The sequence below is a fragment of the Artemia franciscana genome, chromosome 17 (assembly GCF_032884065.1).
Source record: "Artemia franciscana chromosome 17, ASM3288406v1, whole genome shotgun sequence".
NCBI lineage: Eukaryota > Metazoa > Arthropoda > Branchiopoda > Anostraca > Artemiidae > Artemia > Artemia franciscana.
The window spans coordinates 24,843,086-24,859,989 of record NC_088879.1 but is presented as its reverse complement, the minus strand read 5'-3'; the positions used below and the strand labels follow the sequence as shown (position 1 = coordinate 24,859,989).

Below are 16,904 nucleotides of genomic sequence, written 5' to 3'. Positions count from 1 at the left end.
TGCCATATCGAGCAATTCTCAGTTAAGCAAAAAAAAAAGTTTTTACAACAGTGTTCATCCATTTTGTACAAAGAAAGTCTGGTTTGAAGGTTTACCACTTAACCGCTGAAATATACACCCAGTTTAAAATTTCAAGAATAAGTTTGAACTAACTACACAATAAGAGTTCAGAAAATTTTGTATTACTTAAAGGAAACTATCCTGTTATCAGATGATAGGAACTTAAACGTGACTTATTTTACAAGCGAAATAACACTGTTTTTCTTTTCCATTTGACTGAATAATGTTTCAATTCCTTATTTATTATTGCATATAAATTTAATGGTCAGATTCTATGCAAAATGTTACACTTTTGTGCGCCAAAAAACACATTTGATGCTTTATTCCGAAACAAAAGGGAAAAAAAATTGATGAAAGATTCCAATTCAAAGCTACACTTTGATAAAGAAAATGGAGTTGATTCTTCTCCTGTGATTTGTTTTTCAAAGAAATTATGATTCTACAAAACGTTTTAATGGACATTTTAGCCAAATTTCATTGCTATGCTAGAGCCTAGTAGCATGTCAAGTGTTTCCATAATATTTTTGTGATAACCTCAATTCACCCGAACTGAATTTGCTTCTTATTATGATACTAACTGAAAATATTCAGTTTTGTGAAACAGAACCGCAAATTTTTTTGTTCATTCTTGAAGATAGAAATCTATTTTTATCCATAAAAATAGCAGCCTAAAAGTGAATATCATAGATTATGCCAAATTTATAGGATAGATTGATTTAAGTTTGAAGCGTTAAGAGGCAAATCAGATCCATTAAAAATTGAGCAGACAAAAAAACAGGAAAATATTTTGTTGAAGGTATTCAACTATACTATTTCAATCAAGCACTGGGGTAAACGGTATGCTTGATAGGATATTTTGGTATTAACCATGCTACACAGGAACTATTTTAGCAATAATCAAATTACAGGCTAATTACATCCTTGACAACAAAACATAAAAACTTATGGACTTGCATAAATTGGTTGCAGAAATCTTTTTTTTATACTGTGAAATATTATGATCTCAATCTATTTTGTTGTATTCCCATTGTCTTTTACTAAAAAAGAGCCAAAGCACTTTCTAGGTAGCATAAACATTTTGTCATTCAAATATTGATATGGTACTTAGGAACACAAAGGATTATGAACTACTTGTGACTACTCTTTTTAGCTAGGCAGTCTTGTGTACACCATGTGCTATGTAGTATATACAGTACATCTAAACAGAGAGAGGGTCAAGATTTTTGCATCCTATAAGGTGGAAAATATTAGCTTAAGCATTTACGTTTTAAGTATTTTAGACCTCTGTCCTATGGAAAAAAAATATCAATTATTCACCCTTGATCTTTGACTAAGTCCTCCTCTAATGCTAGAGTGATGAATCATCAACGGATTAGCATATTTTCAGTGTTTTTAATGGAGATAAATCTGGTGACTCGTGTACAATTCAACCATCTAAGGATGGTTGAAGGACCAGAACATTTTCTTAGGAGACAGTGTCTCATAAAGTAGTAATTGGATGCACATCGTAATGCAAGGATGTATATGTGTGTTGGGGGGGGGAGGAGTCTACATACCAAAATTAAGCCACATTATCCATCCAGCCATTAAGACTTTTAAGAATATTTCCCTTCGTTAATTTCAGAGCGAAAGGATTTCTCAGCAGATTAGCTTAAAAACCCTATAGCTTCTAACCTTAAAACAAAAGTAAGGCAGGCCCTACCATTGATTTATGACAATACACGCCATATCTTCCCTCTGGGAATATATAGGAGAAAACCCTCCACCTGAGGTTGGTCCAAAGAACCCCCTCCTCCTTGAGAGTCCTAACTTAACACGAACAATTGAACCCTTACCTATCCCCACTTCAAAACAAATTATTTGATCTCCCCTTCCTAATAGTTAAAGCTTTGTGTTGGTTATTCCTACACTTATCTTTTTAACATAACCCAAATTAACATTACACTTACCTGTAGCGCTTGTAGTCACCGTGCTTTAACCCATTCTGCTGTTGTGATGTTTTGACATATTTCAAAATAGGGAGACTAAGTTGCTTTTCATTCCTATTGAGTTCCAGATCATCAACTACCTCCTCAGACATGGGTTCCTTGAAAATTAACAATATTCTCATTTTTACTGCTTAAACCTATAGAGCTTCCTAAAATCATACTACCTATTAACAGCAACAGCGAAAAACAAGTTGTAAATAAAGCTCCTGCTTTTTAAATTTACCAAAAGTAGTAATGCGTGGAAATAAGCTGCAAAAATACATCTTGCTAGTGGCAACATTCATTTTAGGTTTATTTGCATACACCTTTCAGGAGTTTAATCTGAGTTGCAGATCAATACCTGATTTTTCTTTCTTTTTTTTTTTTGTTTCTTTACACATCAAATTTGGAATAAACAAAGAGTTTCTATTTCTGGAAAAGGAAAGCAACATACATATGGCCAAAACTCTAAATTATCAGTAGAAAATCATTTATTTGTGTTTTTCCCTTGCCAAATCTATTATGTTTAGGGGCTTTTGTTAGCATTTGTGGGGTTTTAGGAGTCAACAGCTATCACTATTTTACGCTTACTTTAAGTCTTGATCATACGCTTTTCTTTCTTTTTGTTGTAGGTTTCATTTATTCTTTAAAAGTAATTTCTGTTTGTTCTAGATTTGACTTAGCCTTTCTTCAAATTTTATTTGTTCAATGTGTAGGCCTAATGTATCTTACTTTCTGCTAATAGCTCGGGAGGAGCAGAGTGTTGATAAAGGGCCAAGAACGTTTGAGGGACCAAAGGTCCACTTCGGTACTCTAGTGGAACAGATCAAAAGTCCTAGTAGAATTTAGCTCAAAAAGATATACACTAAACGCTGCTGGACAGACCTGCTAGCATTTTTGAAGGGGATGGTCCTTCAAAACCTACTTCACTCCTCCAATCATTCAGAATAACCTATAATATGGTCTATAAGCTGTTTAGTGCTCACTGGGAAGAGTTTGTTGAAAGTATGAATGAACTTTTTAGTAAAGTATCTGGTAATGTGAGCCATGTGGTCATGGGGGACTTTAATTTTAACCTTCTCGATTTAACAGGTCATAATTTCGATTTTTTTGAACTTTATGATTTGAAATAATTTATTCCCTCGTGTGAGTATTCCTACCCCCATTACAGCTGAGACTGCAACCCTCATTGACAACATTTTTTTTTTATCGAGACCTAAATGCAAGCTGTGCAGATGTAATTTCATACCCCAGTTCGAACCACCTACCATTATTAGCTGTTATAAATTACCCAGTAGAAAGACTATCCAAAAAGAAAATTAAGACACACATTTCGGAAAAAGAAAATCTGGGAAAGTTTACTGAGGAGACTAGTGTTACTAATTTGAGTCATGTACATTCTGAGAAAAAGTGCCCAACAGAAGCACTGAACCAACTACTATCTGTTCTTGTGCCTATTTACGATTAGACGTGCCCCATTGAGGTCGTTAAATAAAAAAAAAAAAAACAACAACGAACGCGTAAGCCATGGATTACCATTGAAATAATTGAGCAACTGAAGCTGAGAAATGCACTTTACGTAAAATTCCTGGATGAACAAAGTGACGAATCATTTAATTCATTCAAAATACAGCTGAATTTCGTAAACAAGCTGAGTCGCATAGCCATAGCCAAGTATTATAACAGGAGGTTTCAAGAAAACAAAGGTGATATAAAGGAAACATGGAGTAATATACGTGAATGTATATGTGGAAATGTAATACGTGATGTTAATACGTGAATTGGTGGAAATGTAAATAATGGAAATGAACAAATCCAACTCGATGGTTGTAATAGATATAATGAAGAGGGAATTATAAATAAATTCGGGGATTTTTTTTCTTCTAATATTGGTTTAAAAGTACAAAACAGTTTGAAGGAGAGATATAAAGAGCCTGATGATTCTGGAACTGATGACCAATGCAAATCACCTTTTTAAAATTTGAACCCTGTACTAGTGAAGAGCTTGTGAAAATTATTAAGTCTTTGAAATCAATTTCTGCTGAAGTTGATGGATTGTCTCTTAGTGCATTCAAAGTCGCTGCTGGATATATACTTCCTTGTTTACTTTTACTATTAATCTGTCACTAGAAACAGGAAAATTTCCAGAGCAACTAAAGACAGCAAAGGTAATACCCCTTCATAAAAGTGGCTGCAAAAAAGAAATTGAAAACTGAAGGCCGATATCTATTCTTCCCTTATTCTCAAAGCTACTGGAGAAAGTAGTAAACAATCGGCTTTATACTTTCCTATAAAATATTGAATTATTAAGTGAAACTCAGTTTGGCTTCCGTAAAGGGCATTCTACAACGCATGCTTTGCAACACCTTGTTGATTTTGTGAATAATGCGTTGGAGAGAGGTGATACACCAATGTCTATTTTTATTGATGTCCGCAAAGCGTTTGATACTGCAGATTTTAAAGCGTTAATTAAAAGGCTGGAATCACAAAGTATTCATAGTAATTGTTTAGAATGGTTTAAAAGCTACCTAACAGGGAGATCGTTTAGAGTTGCAATTAATAATGTTATGTCTTCAACGTTTTCAGTTAGGTGCAGAGTACCTCAAGGATCAGTGCTAGGTCGGATTATTACCTTTAGTGAAAATATCGTTTCACTAACAAGCTACATTGCTTGGTTAGTGCACAATTGTGAGTACAAAATAAACTGTCTAACAAGAGGAAGATGGATTTGTTTATGCAGCACCTATTGAATAGGTTAGTAATCCTAGAGAGTTTTTGTCATATGCTTGGTAAATACGAAGGGAGGTAGCTTTTTCCTACAGTTATGTTTTACCAAAACCCATTTATAAGCTCTTAAATTACTACGGGGAATTGCCTTAGAATGTAAGGTCTACATAATATTCCATTAAAAAAGCATTCTCTTATCAATCTCTCTCTATGCTTATACTACCATTCCTTCAAGGAAGAGAATTTAGTTCTCTTAAGTCCAAAAACTCATGAAATTTACTACTAACCTACATTTGACCACATCACTAACCTGCACTTGATCAACTAATTCAGATATTATATAAAGAAAATATAGAATCCCAAGTGCAGCAGAGAAAAAAATACCCCCATAGAGTTATGAAGATCTTACCTTAGGAAACCAAAGATATGGTGAAATTGCATTAAAGGAAAAGAAAAAAACAAGAAACCATTTCTGCAAAACTGGAGCTCTGGAAAATTTTTATAGAGATGAAAAAAACAAAGGCCAAAGACCACAGATTCATAGAAATGTTAAAAAGACACGCAAGATTCGCCTTTTTCTGAAAAAAATATATGTGAATATTACTGTAGCCCAAGTAAATAGTTTTATTTATAGAATGGTTGGCAAGGAGATTCAATTTCCAGTTCCAAAAATTGTAGAAAGTTATATGGAATATCATCAAGTCCTTTCACCTCTTTGACTGCTTCACCAGAAAGACTAGCCACTGGAAGCACTATTCTCCTCCAGTCAGCAAACAATGAATACACATTGTTATATACAATAATACACTATTATTGATTGTGGGAAGTGCAGGTACCTGAGCTACCTGTCCCCAGCAATTTAAGACCACTAGGCCAGCCGGTAACAATATGGCTCTTCCTACTCACTCCAGCTCTCTTCTGCACAATAAAATTTATACGTAAATCATATACTTTTAAATTGACTTCCTCATGCTTTAATAATCACTAAACAATATCTCTCTTCTTTAAGATATCAATAGATGCCTTAAATATCTTACAATCAATATTCCAAGACAGGTTAGAATTCAAGATAGCTGTATAAGTATTTGGAATCTTAACTATGGAGCAGAAACGCTTTAGAGAAATAGTCTCCTCACTCAAAGCCTGGCAATCAAATAACACATGTTGAATTGTTTTATCTATTGAGAAGCAGACTCTGCTTAAAGGAGAATGATTTAGCTTCCAATTACATGACAAGCTATTTAGAAAAAGGGCACCTGATTTCAGCCGGTAATACAGCACAGTATTTAATCTATTTTGAAACAGGGATAATTTTAATTTACTGTGATTAACAATGGATCTTTGCCTGATAATATCTCGTGAATTGAGGTTAGAGGGAGGACTAGGGATTAACATGGAAGCCTTTGCTGCTATAGAATCAGCCACATCATTATATTGGATGCCTTTATGACTTGGAAGATGTTGGAAAAAATTCCAATCTTTGAAATAGATCGGTTGTCAATTCAAGAAGATGAGCACAAGATAGAAGTTCTTGCTGACATGTACCAAAAACACAAAGTTCAAACACCATTTGGTGTTCTATTACTGAGCAAATTATATCGAAAATGAAGCCCAAACAGCAACTGATTATCTCTTTCCCAATGAATGAATTAAAGGGGACCCTTGATACAGTAAATACAAAATCAACATCCAGAGAAGAAAAAATAGGATACACTTGGACAACATAAGCCAGAGAAAGGTTGCACAAAAACTTGCTATTGCTGTGTAATAAACTATGGCGGAAAGGGAATTGCACAAGTCTTTGGAAACAAGCTACCCTTAAGTCAGTTAGAAAAAAAAGTAAACCACTAGAAAAACCTTTTTCTTATATATCTCTTTATATATTTCTTATATATTTATATCAGCAAAAACGTCTATTCCATATTTCTTAATTGCATCATTATCAATACCATCCAATAGATTACTTTGCACATAGTTCAGTATTTGTAAATAAACCAGTTCTTCCATTACAAATTCAATAAGAGATTTTACTCTGATAATATAGATCACTTATCATGAAAATAAGAAAACCACAAAAAATCCCAAGGGAATTCTCACTCAAATAGCAAAATAATCTGCTTAATCAAATTATAATCCTTTTGGTGACTGAATTAATTATTATCGAAATACTGGCTGTAGGTCAGGAAGAGACTATAATCCTTTACCAATTATTAGTGATAGGTTAAATCCAAAAAGAGGTCTTCACACCATGAACTCTGAATCAACACTGATGTCCACTCCAATATCAGCCATTAAAACAAAAACACCAATTTTCCATATTAAACCCTAAGGTTCAAATACCACATTTTTACATTAAAGGTTCTTTAATTCAACTTGAATCTAACCTTATGATTTTAGGATTAACAATGGATCAAAACCTCAAGCGGAATGCCTAGTTCTTATCCTATAATACTTAAGCTATTAAGAGGTTTTGCATGAAAAAATATCAGTTCTTAGACAAATTACTTCCTTCTCCTGGGCAAAATCTTCCAAAGCTCTTCTGGATTTTTACAAAATGTTCATCAGATCAAAAATTGATTATGGACAGATAGTATACATCAATTGTAGTAAAACTAATATAGAAAACCAGAGACCCTTCAAAATATATTGCTTAAAGTTGCTTCAGGGCATCACTACCACACAGAGTTTTCCAACTAGCCAGAACTTCTTTGATATTTTAATGGAGCCAAATCCTATCTGTGAGGTACCCCAAAAGAATTCAGGCATTTGGCTAAAAAGACCCAATATATTTGTCAACATTTGCAAAAATATATGTTTAATCTTCAGGAAAAATTGGAAAATGGGATACTTTTATTTCCAAAAGCCTGCTCTGGCAATATGACCAATCCTCTTTCCTTGCCTTCTATTTTCTCCAGCAGGGATGATACTCCTGTTAATGCACTCCCCCAAATAAATGTTGAAAAGAAATAAAAATATCCCTTCAGCATTAACTCAAGCAGAGTTCCAAAAGATAAGAGTGAATAAGTTTCACAATTCCCTGGAAATTTATATAGATGGCTCTACAAGCAAGTACAGCAGCTGCAGCTAAAGCCACCCCCAGCTAAACCTCCACATCTCAAAACTGCTCCTTGATGCTTTTTCTATTCTAACAGCAGAAATAACTGGAATATATGAAGCTCTTAGGGTAATCCATGCAAAGCCTTCTTCAAGAAAAAAGGCAGCAGTACACTGGTAAGTCAGGCAATTCAGGGGTCTTCTGGAACCAGCTAAAAGTCTGTGTCTACAACCCTTAGGAATGAACTGAGATGTAGAAATTCCAATTTACTTCACTACAGACAATCAAAATTCATAAGCAACCTCTACCCTATATTTATACTTTAGGGTAAATACCCTTTCCCTATATGGTTTCCAGCCAAATAAGAAGAATATATTTGGTCAACAAAATCTCCTCCAAGCTAAAAAAAAAGGAAAAAATTGGAAAAAAGAAAGATTTCAAGCTGTTGCAAGCAGACCTCCCAGTCCAAAAACAGAAATGGATTTACAATGAAATGATTTTGTAAAAGATGTTTTTGTTACAAGAGCCACCAAGTATATTCTCTTAAATTTCAGGGGAAAGGTAGGAGGACCCTATGTTTCCCTTGTTTTGCCCCTTGGAAGAATAAAATCAAACACCAAATGTTTTCCTGATGTCTGTATAAAAGGGTGCATTTTCTATGGAATAAATTTTGCATTAGCCTACTAATAGCAAACAAAAAGTAAGCAAAAAATTTAACAGAAGCCTAGAATTGTTGCTACTGAGAAAGAAAAATGTTAAGAAAACCCAGAGAGTATGGAAATCTAAGTCACTCTTTCACATGTAAGTCTAGTGTTTATTGTCAGTCACAAGTCAACCCTAAATCTATTTTGCTTTCATAGGCAAGGCCCATACAATATGAAAAATTCAGATCATCCATTTGCCTGCAAGTCTAGTGAACATTATTAGTCATGTGTAAATCCTAAATCTTGGTTACTCATCTGCAAATCCAGAATGCTAAATTTTACAGAATAAAAAATCTAAAACCCTAGACAGTATAAAAATCTAGGCCACCTTTTTTACCAGGAAAATAAATAGACAGCGTTGGTCATGAATTTCAGAGCCAGTTTTTAGTCTCCAATTGCTTACAAATGACACAGACAAATGATAGACTATCTGAATTACCCTGGCTGCATGTCTATTGTCCTTAATTCTGCCACATGGTAATAGTTTATCATGAAGATGTGATTTGGTCATTTTTTTGTGTATAAATCTAAAAAGCTATGCCTCTTACAGAGACTATCAGTCTTGGCTTTGCTCTAATTAGGCTTTCAAATCTTTGATCACTCTGGCAAAATTTTTCCTTTGAACTTCATAATATGCAGAATAATTGTAGTTAACATATTTTTACTATTATTCTACTGAATTTTACCACCACCACCACCCCCTAGTGTACAAATATATAGTCTAAATTGTATATTTTCCATGCATTTGGCCATGTGTCACTCTAGGTGAAAACAAGATTTGAGTTTGGAATTCATGTTGGCATGCAAATTAATAAAACAGACCAGATGGCTCTCAAATCTGTCCAAAGTTGGGCAACAAAATGTGAAAAGAGTCTCTAAAATACAGAGTATGCATGCCAACTGCAGAGCCTGAAGCTAACAATTTCAACATATTGTCAACAAAGTAGTGACATAATAATGACCTACAAGCTCCTCTGGTCTGACACAAAGACATGTTCAACCCTGCCCACTTGCCAAGTACCAGAGGTTATTCAGCAAAGCTGTTCAGCTAGCCTGCCATGACAAGAAAAAGAAATAATTTCTTCAAAAAGAATATATTAAGAATAAAAATCATCATTCAAAAAGAAATCATACATTTGTGATTTTGTTAGTGTTTTCTGTAAATGAAGTACCTAACAGGAGAACAAAAGTATATTTCTTTTGCATCAATTCAATTAAGCTTACCTTGCTTCCCAAGAAACAAGTGGGGGGGGGGATTTTTCACATGCAGTTGCTGAGAAAAAGGATGAATAGACTATTAAAATAATGCTACAATATCTGCTCTAGAAAATGGTCTTAGTATAAAAAAACCTCAAAAGAACATGGAATCTCTTGATATATGCCTTGAAGATAATATCCAAAATGTTCAAAACTCAGTGACAATGAAAAAGTATACTAAACAGGTGAGAAAAAATATGCTTTTAATCAGGTGGTCACACCTAGTGAAGCTCAGCAACACAAATGGCCAATAGAAGCAAATAAGATGTGCTATGGTTTGACAAGTAAAAGCAGTCAAATCCTAGCTTATGACTTAGCTCTAGCAAACAACAAGACAATCTCTCAGAACTTGAGCAATACCAAAGGGTGCAGGGATAGACTGGCTTGCAGGTTTTCAAGCTCAAAATCCACAACTGTCACTACACAAACCTTAACTCATAAATTTGGTATAAGCAACAAGCTTTAAAAGGGTCATCATTAAACAGTTCTTCTCAAGACTGAAGTCAGTTCTAGAGAAGCTTCCTTTGACTAAAAGTGACATGTACAGCTGAGACCAAACGTCCATGACCACAGCTCACATTTGTCTTAAGATGCTTGGGGAGGGGTTCAGAAAATAGTGGGCGAGGTGACATTCTCAGAAATATGTGTCCTTGTGACCATGGTCAGGACTATCTCTCCAAGCAGACAGTATTTATGACCTTACTTTATATTTTGAGCTTCAAAAGCTAACTGGTGCTCTAACCAATTCAGAAAGTGGAGCCTTGCCATCAGATTGGATCAATCAAGATATATTTTTGAAATATATTATCACTTCAAGGTATACTCAAATTGTTTCAAGAGAATCTCAAGCTTCTAATCTTAGATAACCATGTGTCTGTCCCTTTAATAATTGTACAGTTTGCACAAGATTCAGGCACCACACTAATTATCATTTCCCCTCATTGCAGCCAAAAGCTCCAGCTGTTAGATGTTAGTGCTCAATCCTGAAATCTTCATAGAAGAGGATTTACTTACTGTAGCTCTTTTAGCACTGACAGGCCTGTTCCCCCTAATCTTGATGGACCAGCCCAAATTAGTCCTGCAAATGATGTCCTAAGCCAGCCTGAAGACCCTGAGGTTAAGTGAACAGGGAAGAAGCTCAATGCTCATCCGCTCCTGTTTCAAAGCAAGAAATAGTTATGCCTGAACAAGTAAGAACAGTCTCCAAAGCAAAGCCACATGTTGCCCAACACAGTTGAGGACATAAGAAAGGAACTTTAAAGTTATGAGTCATATTCAATCTGAATTAAATTTCAGATTAAAAAGATGAAAAGAAAAAAAAGAAAGCAAAGATCAGCAAAGTAGTTGATGAGATAGTTGCTGAATGGGTAAACACCCACATAAAGAAGAAACTCTTCATAGAACCAGACATTAAAAATGAAATGGTCCCAGATAATGAAAGCAATGATTCTTTGAAAGCTGGTTCTTCTGATAAGGAGAATATGAATGAAGAAGTCTTTAGCTACATCAACACTGGTGATTTTGTGAAGGCAGTATATGAGGGAGAATTTTACCCAGATTGTATTGTGGAAAAAAACAGATAACAGTGCCAAATTAAATACCATGTGTATGGCCAGACTTCAAAAAAATGGAAGTGTTCAGACAGAGAGGACTCTTTCTTTTACCCCAGAAGATATACTCAAGAAATTGTCACACACACACCCCCCCACTCCTACCCCTGGTACTGCTTCCAAGGCATTTTCATATTTAATTTTCACCACCTGGCAGAAAATTTCTGGTGAAAGTGTGCTTTATTTCAATTATTTGATGTCAATTTTTTGATCATACAAGCGATTGTTTACCCTTTTTGATAACAAATGAATAATTTATATCATGACTACTGTGTATCATCCCTTGTCCTTGTATGTACCACCTTGTGGTTTTCAATGGGAAAACTGGTTCATGCTGGGACCTCTTTTTCTTTAGTTTAAAAGTGAACACTATGAAAAATCACATTCTATTCTAATGACTGCAAGATTTCATTTGATCTATAAGCCAGGTCTTTAGTCTAACATTTGATATGCCTTTTTATATTTAAAAAATATTGTCCTGGTATATACCAAGCTCTCTTATGTTTTAAGCCTTATTTTAGGGATCAAAATGAAACTTGCCTCTGAAGCAATTATTATAGGCTATTTGAAAAGAGCAGTTCCACTATGCCTAAATTACATAGTAGTTTCCAGCTATGAATAAGGAAAGTATGCAATTTGATGCCTTTTGTTATGCTTTTTTTGAATGTTATTATTGCTTTACTCAGAAAAGTCTACAAGCCAAGAATAGAATATAGAAGGCTACAGTGATGACAGTGGTCAAATATGGTTCTGAAGCATGGTCACTTCAATAAGCAGATGAAAATTTGCTAGAATGTTTTACAGAGAAATTGACTACAGATTGTCCTGGGTAACCTGCTGACTGACAGTATTTAAAACTGTACGCTATACAAGGTGTTGTTCAATCCTACTTTTTAGGGCTATAATGAGAAAAAGGTTGAGATAGCTAGGGCACATTCTGGGGATGAAAAATAGCAAATAGCCAAAAAATGATTGGGACAGAGGAAAAAGTGTTGCTGTGTTTGCCTCAAGCAGCTTTGTACTGTGGTGAGTTGGTAGTAGTAGCAGTAGTCACTCAGGAATTCAATTTTAAGCCCAAGGACTCTTAAATCTGAAATATACTTCTTATATTTTTGGTTATAGAAAAAGGGTTAAAAACAACAAATTTCACTTTATGATATACAAAATAATAGTAGTTAACCCATTTTGACTATAGATTCACTATTCTTTGTCCTCAACACCCATAATGTGCAAATATATAGCCTAAGTTATATATTTACTATGTTGTTTCAGTTTCTTGATTTCAACCAAGTAATTGAACTTTGCAGTTACATAGGTTTAATCAAGAGTGATGCTAACAGCTTAAAGTAAACACATTAATTTAAAAAAAAATTATAATCCTTTATTCAACTGGGTCATGGTGAACCAATTTCTGTGGATAATGTAAATTTAATTAATGCGTCCAGGACAAAATCCTTCAACACTCGACCTGGTCATAACCAATGACCCAGAAAAGGTGATCAGGACACAGACTCTCAGTCCAATTGGCTCAAGTGACCACATGCCAGTCCTCTCATCTATACAACTCAACTCCAAACCATCAAAATAGAGAGCCCAGCCAAACATACCAGCATGACATGGAAAAAGAAACCAAAAACTCTACCTTTAATCACCCCAAAAATCAAGAAACTATGCAATAGGAAAAAAAAAACTTTGGGAGAAGTTTGTGAAACAAAATACAATAACAGTATACAAAAAGTACAAAATCGCCAGGAATATCCTCAGAAAAGAAACACGGAAACTCACTGTAAACTATGAAGAACATCTGGAAAAAAATGTCAAGGAAAACCCTAAGTTATTCTGGAAACATCTCCTTACGTAAACCAGGCAGATACTCAGTACCAGACCTGGAGAATAACAGCTCAGTCTCTTCCTGTGCCTCCAAAAAAGCTAACCTTCTGAATAAGCAGCTTGCCTCAGTGTTTTCTAAGGATGACCTCCAATCAGCCCTCTCACCAGCAGAACAGGCTCACACTCCCTTCCCAATGTTACACTCACCAATCACAGTTGAAAAAGTAACCAAACAGCTTAAGGAGCTTGATGTCAACAAATTGACTGGACATGATGGTCTGAGCCCACAACTGCTGAAGGAATTAAGCCCTGCTATTTCAGCACCCCTGGTAAAATTATTTAACTTGTCACTAACGCAAGGGAAGCTTCCAAGGGATTGGAAGAAGGCAATAGTCATTCCAATTCATAAGAAGGGTAGCAAAACTTCAGCAGCAAACTATAGACCTATCAGCCTTACCTGTGTGACATGCAAGGTCATGGAGAGAATTGTGAACAAACGCATCATTAACCATCTTGAGGCTAACTCACTCATCAGCAGTAGCCAGCATGGTTTTTGTTCTAAGAGATCAGTGGATACAAACCTTCTTGAGTCTTACAGTCTTGTAACTGACCTACTAGAAAAAGGAGTACTGGTGGATATAATCCAGCTGGATCTAGCCAAAGCTTTCGACAAGGTTTGTCACTGCTACCTCATTCACAGGCTATGCACCCTGTCTCTTAGTCCAAATGTGATCAGTTGGATCAAGGATTTTCTGAGGGACAGACCACAGCAAGTGAAAGTAACCAATAGACCAAATAGTCATGCACTCTCTGATGAAGTTAAAGTCACCAGCAGAGTCCCACAGGGCAGTGTCCTGGGCCCTACCCTGTACATTATATACATAAATGAGCTAGACCTTATCACCAGTAACAAAACCACTCTCTATGTGGATGAAACAAAACTCATAGGTCCTGCAAAGACCCTTTCTGCCAACCAATCCCTCCAAACTGATCTCATCCACATGTGCTCCTGGGTCAAAAGATGGTTGCTGGAATTCAATGCTGAAAAATGCAAGGTCATACACTTTGGACACAGCAACCCCCAGCAACAATACCTAATGACCCAAATCCCTGGAAGTCACCACATACTGGAGCATGTTCTGGAGGAGAGAGACCTTGGAGTTATTGTAGACTCCCAGTTGAAATTCAGCTCCCACTCACAGATGATCTCTCATCATTAAACACAGCATTACCAGCAGAAGTAGACATGTAATCACCAAGCTCTACAAAGGACTGGTGAGGCTGTGTTTGGAGGTGGGGACCATCCTGGCCACCCCTCAATTCAAAAAGGATAAGGTAGTGCTTGAGAAAATCCAACAAAGGGCCACTAAGCTGATTGCCGGTATGGAAAACAAGCCCTACAGTGAATGGCTGAAGGAACTCAGCCTCCCCTCTTACGTCTACAGGTGGAAACATGGGGATATGATCCAGGCAGATAAACTCCTATTTACCAATCAAGAAAATGAGCTCCTGGAGATTGACCCCTCCCACATAACACAGGAACACCCAAAACAAACCTGCAAACTTCATGCAAGGACTGGACCAAGATGCAGCTTCTTCTCAAACCAGATTGTGAACCTCTGGAACACCTCAAGGAGAACACTGTTTCTGCTGAATCAACAGATGAATTCAAATGCCCTCTGGATGCTGAGTGGAGTGACAAACTGTGGAGATTTGAGTGGGATGCACCAGAATCTAATCAACCATGTATGCAACTGTCATCACAAGGAGTGATTCAACAGGATCAAAAGTCCTTATTTCACTCCAAGCTGTGATTTAAGGTAATTAACAAAACTGATTCCTGTGTATCAAGTAGTAGGTCTAAGTTTTAAATCCTTTTTTAAATTTTAATTTTATATTTTTACCCTTTCTATAGCCAATAAATATCCAAAAAGAGTGTCATTAAGGGCTAAAAACTGAACTTTTTTGAAATATAACTATTATATCTGGAAAAAGTGTAAAAATAGAAATAGCCTATGTCACAATTTACCAAAATGGCTTCAAGTAATCACACTAAATTCCATTTTGCTGGTATGAAAGGTCTGAAAAAACAATGGTAATGTGTTGACTGGTAAAATTCTAGTTGATTGATTTCTTGCTATCTCAGAAAGGGGTTAGGTAAGGAAAATGAAACTTTTATGGATTGGCCTACAGGCTAAAGTATGTCCTGGGAAGGTATTTTGAAGTACCTACCTCTACTCCTTCTCCCTCTAGAGGGCCCTGACCTTTGATGACCTTCATAAATATATGTGTTATAAAAGTGAAACCTTGCAAAGTAGATCTTCTGCTTGAATGAAGTACAACAAAATTGTTTTCAGCTTCACAACTTTGCTCAATCCCAATGTATAAAGTTTTAATTATATGCAAATACATTTCCTAAATTTTGAAAAAAAAAAAAACATTGATATGGCTCAGAATTCTACTCAAATAATAGGAACTACATTTTCAGAACTAAAGGCAGAGAAAAGGCAACTGGTAACTGAAAATTAAGGTAAAATGGTGTTTTTTCAAAATTCCAATAGGCATAGACCTGTCATGTAGGTGAATTTCAGGGCTCTCTAGAGGGAGGAGTGGAGGTGGGTACTTTAAAATACCTTTCTGGGATATACTTTAGCCTGTAGACCCATTCCTAAAAGTTTCATTTTCCTAACCTAACCCTTTCTGATATAGCAAGAAGTCACTCAACTAGAATTTTACCAAATCCATTTTGTTTAAGCTATATAATCCATGATCATTGGCTTGTCACAAATAAGTTGGATAAAAAAAAAGCAAAAAATGTTTTCTATTCTCTATGTTTGTTCTTTTGGCTATGATATTTTTGACATATAGGCTAGATGAAACACAGTTTTAAGCAGCCAAAGAGAATAACATGAAAACATGGTAATTGTTTTGATTTTTTTTTTCAACTTATTAAGAACTTTTAAAAATGGATTTATAATGAAATAGTATGATCAAAACAAATGTTTTAACCCATTTCTATGTCTAAGAAATAATTAGGCCCTATTTTCAAGTGTCCTAATAGAGCTTAAAATTGGATTTGCAAAGAATACAATCATTTAAATTCAGAAATAACATAGATTGGTATGTTTGCATTCACTTTATACTGTAGGTCACAGTGGCGCCATTTCAGAAAACCTTAGGGGGGGGCCAAAAATCGATTTTGGGCCCCCATCCAGCCTTAAAAATTTAAAAATTTTCGAACATGCCTTTAGGTACCATACTACCTTTGGGGTTCGCATTTTGCAGCTTATTTAGGGACCAAAAACAGTACCAAAATAGAACATTTACTGTATAAATCAGAAACTTACGTACAGTTACTTCAGCAATGGATATCTCCTTTGCTTCATTTTTGCAAAGTCGTCAACAAGCTTCTCAAAATTGAGCTCCTTCACTGCAGCTTTCTCAGAGAATATAAGCAGCAAATGCGAAAGTCACTCGTTTTCCATCATTGTCTGGAGGTAGTCCTTCACAAATGTCAACACAGAGAAAAAAGTTCATTTGAGCACATTGTGAGCGGGAGTGTGAGGACTACCCTGACGACCTTAAGAAGCTCAGAATAAGCTTCTTTCAATCCTCCGGGTCGTTCAAAGACATCTAAAGCGTTTGCCGGTTTCTGTGGAAGCTGCAACACAAATGCACGAGCTATTAAAGCTTG

At 35.6% G+C, this 16,904-nt stretch overlaps 1 protein-coding gene across 1 annotated transcript in view; it reads right to left on the bottom strand.

The window, feature by feature from the left end:
* LOC136038047 (signal recognition particle subunit SRP68-like) overlaps window positions 1–16,904 on the bottom strand; it is a 39,822-nt gene that overhangs the window by 19,501 nt on the left and 3,417 nt on the right. The window contains exon 2 of the mRNA XM_065720997.1: window positions 2,010–2,146. Coding sequence (XP_065577069.1) covers window positions 2,010–2,146 — 137 coding nt within the window. The remainder of the gene's footprint in view (window positions 1–2,009; window positions 2,147–16,904) is intronic.